General features: G+C 35.1%; 1 protein-coding gene across 1 annotated transcript; it reads right to left on the reverse strand.

Annotated features, from left to right (window-relative positions):
* Positions 1-637: 637 nt before the first annotated feature.
* Positions 638-1,582, reverse strand: LOC102029734 (olfactory receptor 52D1-like). Its single transcript, XM_013511726.1, is given in 1 exon segment — positions 638-1,582. A coding segment is annotated over 1 exon segment (945 nt).
* Between the last annotated feature and the right edge of the window lie 5,527 nt (positions 1,583-7,109).

Below are 7,109 nucleotides of genomic sequence, written 5' to 3' on the forward strand. Positions count from 1 at the left end.
GCTGAGCTAAATCCCCAGCCCCTAATATAGAACTTTAAAGGATTGAACTAATTCTAGTTTAAAACACTGGATTTTATTTTAATTTATGTAGCTGGATAATACTTTATAATTTTAAACTTTGTCAAAATCATAATAAGTTAGCGTTAGTAACACCAAACCACAAGCAGGAATTCTTAAATTTTTTTCTTTCACCTTTAATTATGTTGACTGCTATGTTACAGACAGTATTCTGAAGATACAGAAACCTTTTGCTTTAAATTAGTAGCAAAGTGGTATCTTTCATAAGAACAAGCATTGAAAAGGAAATCTTTTTAAAGTCTCAAGATTATTTTCTGAAATATCAACATGACTACTTACCATTAAGAAAACAGTCACAGACAGCTGTCTGATAGAGATCAACACAAGCAGTACCATAGGTGGCTGTTTTGGAAATCAAAATTAAGTAGACTTCAGCAAAAATAGTCTTGAGTACTACCTTTTGTTACCCTATTCAGTATTTTAGATATGAAAGTATTCCATTCTAACCAAGACGGTGTCACATAGTATATGGCAAAGTCAGTTAAAATGATCAGATGTATGAGCATATGACTTTGTTTTCATAAGTCACAGAAAAATGTTACGGGAAGATTTAGTTACATCAGAATTTGAGAGATGTTAAGACTTGGAGAAAACGTTCTCTGATTCTCTTGGTTCTTATGCCATAGATCAGTGGGTTCACCATGGGTGGAACAAGGAGATAGACGTTTGCCACAAAGATATGAATAGAAGGAGCCACTTTGTGCCCAAACCTGTGAGTAAGGAAGGAGAAAAAGGCTGGGGTGTAGGCCACTAAAATCACACAAACATGGGATCCACAAGTGCCCAAGGTCTTGAGTCGAGCTGCCTTGGATGGAAGATGGAACACAGTGTAAAGAATAACAATGTAGGAACAAATGATTAACATGAAATCTAATCCACCAGTTAGGAAGGCAGCAGTTAAGCTATAAATCCTGCAGATCTGTGTCTCTGTACAGGCAAGCTTGATCAGGGCCATGAATTCACAGTATGTATGAGGAATGACCTTAGTTCTGCAGTAGGGAAGCCACCGCAGCATGAATGGCTGAGGACTAAAAAGTAATGCCCCCCGAAAAACAATAGCTAGTCCCATATTCCTGATGACTCTGTGTGTCAGAATAATAGAATGTCTCAGAGGACTGCAGATTGCTACATAGCGGTCAAAGGCCATGGCCAAAATAAATCCTGAGGCCATGCTGCATAGTGAGTGAATGAGAAATACTTGTAAAAGGCAGGCTTCAAAATAGATCTTTCTATCATGGAACCAAAAAATGCTGAGGATTTTAGGCATAGCAGTAGTTGAGATGATTAGGTCAGCCACAGAGAGCATACAGAGGAAAAAGTACATGGGTTCATGCAGGTTGGACTCTGTTTTGACAATAAAAAGAACAGAGAAATTTCCCATGAGTGCACACAGGTAAACAAGTCAGAAAGGAATTGATAACCAGGTGTGGATGGCTTCCATTCCTGGGATACCAAGGAGAATAAAGGTACTGGGGTGGAAATTACTAGTATTTGACAATGGCATCACTAGTTTTACTGGCTGTGTTCAGCTGTAGAATCATGGAATGTTTTTCATATTCATCTTTCTAGTAATATATTGGTGAACATAGTAATTTATATAGAATACTTGACAAATATTTTTTACTTCAAAGATAAAAAACATATAGTATCTAATACCTGTTTTTTTAATTTTAGAGATCAACATTAGAGGGGGAAAATGGCACAGATGAATGAGTATCTTTCCAACTGATTACAGTATTTAAATTTGTGTGGGTAAGTAGTTCAAATGATCAAGAGATAGAGAAATTATTCCACTTGTATTAATCAAAGGATCCGTGGAGAGGTTAATTTTTGTTCTGAAGCATTCTGAACCTTTAAATGAAACAAATGAAAGATAACTATGACATAATCTCACATATACGATATCTATAAAAATTAAATTCACAGAAATACGTAACAGAGGATGACTGGCCAGGCGTTGTGGCACACGTGTGTAATCCCAGCACTTGGGAGGCTGAGGCAGGAGGATCCTTGCTAGTTTGAGACCAGCCTGGGCTACAAAATGAGCTCAAGCCCAGCCTAAACTTCATAGTGAGACCCTGTCTCAAAAAGACAAAAACAAAACAAAACAAAACAAAACATAACAGAGGATGATCACTGGGAGTTGGGGTTTGGGAAGATGTTTTCACTTGTTTATGTCCGCCTTGGGTCATAAAACAAATAAGTAAGTCCATCGTGGTAACTTGATAAAAGAACATTCCTGTGTGTCATTCTTACTGTGATTGTTTAAGAACAACCCTTTCTATACAACTTGGTAATATCAAAACTTGAAACTTTACAAATCAATCTGTGAGCAAAGATTGAAAGATGCACATCGAGGGAGATGGAAATAACGGATTACCTATTAAGAATAATTCTCACTTGGAAAATTCTTCATAATACTATTTTTATAACATTGTAGCATTTTGTTGAAAAAATAATGCTGCAGTGGTATGTCACAAATTATTATAACCTTTCCTTTCATTTTTATTCACCTCAAACTACTTTCTAATACAAATTTTTGCATAGGCATTTAAAGTATATTGTTTCTGTTACTCCCACACAATGTAATAATCATTCAAATCTCCAAATATGTGCAGACTTTGCAAATCTTCAAATATGTGCAGATGCTATTTCATTCAAATCTACAAATATGTGCAGATGCCATTTTTGTTGCATTTGAATGTTCATAGTGCAATTCAAGCCTTCAGTGAATCCCTTCAACTTAGAACTCCTTTATCAAAACAATTTTTAAACTATGCTAAAATGGTAATGAAATGCTTACTTCAAGGTTCAGTCAAAAAGTGTAGTAGAATTAATGCTATCACAGACCAAAAGATGACAGGGGAGAATAAATAAACTTATTGCTCAATGTTGAGTTACCATCGAACATGGGCAGATCTTCCATACTTACAAATGAATAAAAAGACATAGTAAGGAAACCCAAATCAATTTTGTAACGAAACTGACAACTGCTTATCTATCTATCTATCTATCTATCTATCTATCTATCATCTATCTATATATCTATCTATCTATGTATCTGGCTAGCTATGTAGCTATTTAGCTATGTAGCTATCATCTATTTATCTAGAGATCTGGTGCAAATTTCATGACTGAAGGTGTTATTTTCACAATTAAAAGAGAATTGTTTGAACGAGAGTAATATACAAAAAATAGGTAGAGTACAGCCATGATTTTGCAATTAAATATGCTGTTTAGGATGAAACTATAATTAAAAAGCAAAGTTAAAAGGAAAAACCCCTACAACATTATACAATACAAGAATGTGTGTCATCTCCATGTTATAATTCCAATCTTCATCTTTGTAGTAAATGTAAGACTGTAACACTTTTACTTTGTGGCTATTAAAAAGCATAATCAGCTTTTAATTAATAGAACTGAAAATAAATTCACAATAATCCCTAAACGATGGATAGGACTTATGGCAATAATAAAAATCAAGAACGACATATATTTAAAAGAGGACCCAACCTGACAGAATTCTACAAAGATTAAGAAAACATGTAACACTAAATTAAGCAAATTTAGAAGTGAAAAACAACATGTATTTCACTTAATTGTGAAATTCCATATTAAAAGTTACCTGGCTTATCAACTTTGCAAGGCCCATAAATTTTGTAGAGGTTTCTGTCACATTCCTGAGCCCTCGGGCTCACTTTCTTTGCTTTTCACTTTCTTTGGGAGGCTTTGGCACTAGGGTCTGGATTAGATGCCCACAGAGTTTTTGCAGTATGGGATGACAGCAGGATGAAGCCAGGCACACTGTGGTCTAAGCGGTCCATGCCAATCGCATTGCTGGGCAAGCAGAACTGGAGATGAGTAAACTCACAAGGTCATTCTCTCTTTCCTCCCAGGGATTTCATCCTGTCATACCCCAGAATTCTACATTTTCAGCTCTACAGTGAGTACCTTCAAAAACCCCACTTACTCTTGAGTCCTCTGCACATATTCAAGGCCAGGAGTTTCCCTTCCCTAAGGTATAACAAAAAAGGAAGGTGGGACAGACACTTTCTGAACTCCTTTTTCACAGATATTACTTATTCTTAGAAAATCTTCACTGGATGACCTATCTTTCCAAAAGGCAAAAACGGAGAGGAAAGCTGTAAATTACTGGGGAACAGGAAAGCCCTAAACAGAAATAAGAGCTAGTGGCTTGAGAAATTCCACAATAGGCACAGATTATGTCTTCATAGATATAATAAAAATATTTAGTTTTAGAAATATTAAGTGATTCCTTTTCAATTTAAAGGACAATTTAAATGCCTTTATAGCAGACACTAATCATTTTATAATTTCTCAGCCCTCCTATCCTAGAATACTCATTTTAACTGCTGAGACCGTTCCATTTTCTGATTCTCTTGGCCTTGAGGGAGTGCCTAAAACTACCTGTCTGTTTATTCCTCAGTGAAGATGTAAGATGACACTGTCATATTTAACCATACCTTTCTTGAATTACCAGAAGCTACAGGTCTGTCTAGGTTATAATCGGCTGCTTTTTCAGGTACTTCCAACTCTACTAATAGTTCAAGACCAACAGCCTCCCAGGGACCAAGAGAGTGTGCAGGTGTGTGTTGATTCCCTGGAGAGGCCAACATGCCACAGTGGAGAGTTCAGAGTGAAAGGTAGCACCACGTCCTCAAAATTTTCCTCTCATCATATTAAAAATTAAAAGTCAAAGCAAAAGGAACAGAAACAATTTCTCCTATGTAACCTGTCTTACTACAGAGATCGTTATTGGACACACAGAAGTTGGTCACAGTATATAGTTTAAAAACACAATTCTTTTGTATATTCTTAAAAATGTATGACCACAATGAATTCACAGAATTTTGACTTTGTTGATTATGTGCAATTCTTGTTTTCTTAAGAGAAGATCAAATGTAATAAATCCCTTTGTTGTCCTGACAGTTTTCATAATTATAACTTTAAAGTCACAAAATGTATTATTGGTTTTGTACTCACTTACACATTCTCCAGGACAGAGGTCAATGTGCTTACTCAAGGCGGTCAAAGGCTTTGCATTCTGAGGGACAACCACTAATGAATTATATTCACCTGTTTAATGTTTAATTCCTGGTGTCAGTTGAGAATCACCACTGTGTAGACTTCAGGCTAAATCTTGAGCATAATGTTCCTATGTTCTGCTAGAAGATGCAGACATTTAGAAGAAAGGGTTTGTATTCTCATTGTAAATTTTCTTTTTTTAATTGGTACATATTTGTGACACATAATAAATACATTCATTTGAGGAAACTAGTACATACAAACTGGTGCAGACAAACTACAACTAAAGCAGCTATCACCACACAAGCCAAGCTCTTTGTCTCAAAAAATTGAAGAACAAAACTGTTGGCAGAAAAGAGGGTACAAAAGTGTTTGTTGGAAGTATAGAAGAAAACCAAAAAGCTCCCAGTAACCATGGTTGGGGGAAACCCAGGAAGTGGGGGCACGTGGGCTTTTACTTCAGAATCTTTTATGGATGGATAAAGTGCAGGAATCAGCTCAGCATATAATAACCATCTATCAGAGGTGGTCCCATGATGTTCAGAATCTCTAAGCCAGTTACTCTGTGTGCAGAGGTAAAAGAAAGCCAATTTTTAAAACCCCGGTTGTTTTGCATTTCTAAGTTCCTGGACATTTAATCTTGCATATAAGGAAGGGTTGCATTCTGCTTTGCCTGAGAAACTCCTTCCATTCAAATATTGAGTTTCACAGTCTATTCTTGTTTTAATTCTTGACAGTGCAGGAAACTATCCCCCCTCCATGTCAGCCCTTTCTCTTGGGGGCTGCCTATTCATAAGCTAAATAAATATGCTACCTCTTACAATATTTGTGTTGTGTTAGTCAACTTAATGACATTTCAAACCTCAGATTACTTATTTGCAACACAATCTCCTTTGATCTCACATATATATAGGTTCAAATATGGAAATAAAATATATATAATTATCATAAATTCAGAAATCCTATTAGACATTAAGATATGATTATGAATAATAAACAAAATTAGGCAGTGGATAATAGAGATAGGGATTAAAGGATGGAGGGGTAGGGGATGAGAAAAGAATTATGACGCACTGTATTCATGTACCAACTCCCCAGAAGAAATGTAAACTTTATGTACTGAAAACATGTGATAATAAAAATTAATTTTTTAAAAATTCATTTAAAAAAATTCTATGTAAGTTCTTCATTAAAAATTTAGTAACAGGGGCTACAGTTTTGAGTACTAGATTGATTGGAGTAGTGACAGTGGATATTCTTGTTCCTGATTTTAGAGGCAATACTTTTTTTTTTTTTCTAGTTATTTTGATTCTAGCTGTGAGATTGTTGTTAATTAATTTGAGTTAGGGTCCTTCTCTAATTATTTTGATCAAAGCGTTTTTTATCACAAATGGATGTTGGATTATGTCAGAGGTTTTCATTTCTATTGAAATGATCATGTGATCTCCTTTATCCTTCATCCTTTATCCTGTGATCTCCTTTATCCTTCATCCTATGTATACTCTGCTATTGATTTATGCGTTCTAAGGTCCTTGCATCCTGGTATGAAATCAACTTAGCCATAAAGTATGACCTATTTAATAATTTCTTGCATCCTATTTCAAAATGTCTTATTGAGGAATTTTCCATCTGGCTTCATCAAGGATATTGGTCTGCAGTTTTCTTTTATTTATTTTAAGATATAAGAAAAGGAAAACATATTAACAAACAGACATCAATTTACAAAATAGCATAAGAACAATACAAACAAAACAGAGTTACAAAGTTGTAGGAAATTAACAATGGTTGTTGTATTACTTATTGATATCTTAAAAGTGGTTTCTCAAGAAAACAAATAGACATACAAGATCCATCAAACAAGTAATCATTAACGGTTTCATTCTGTAGAGTGATAGAAGACAGCAATTCAACTATGTTAGCTATCCTGTATATACATACATACATAATTTCTCCTTCTTTCCCTTCTCTTTTCCCATATCCCAGTT

This window comes from Chinchilla lanigera, unplaced genomic scaffold, assembly GCF_000276665.1.
Source record: "Chinchilla lanigera isolate Chin_1 unplaced genomic scaffold, ChiLan1.0 scaffold00013, whole genome shotgun sequence".
NCBI classification, from domain to species: domain Eukaryota; kingdom Metazoa; phylum Chordata; class Mammalia; order Rodentia; family Chinchillidae; genus Chinchilla; species Chinchilla lanigera.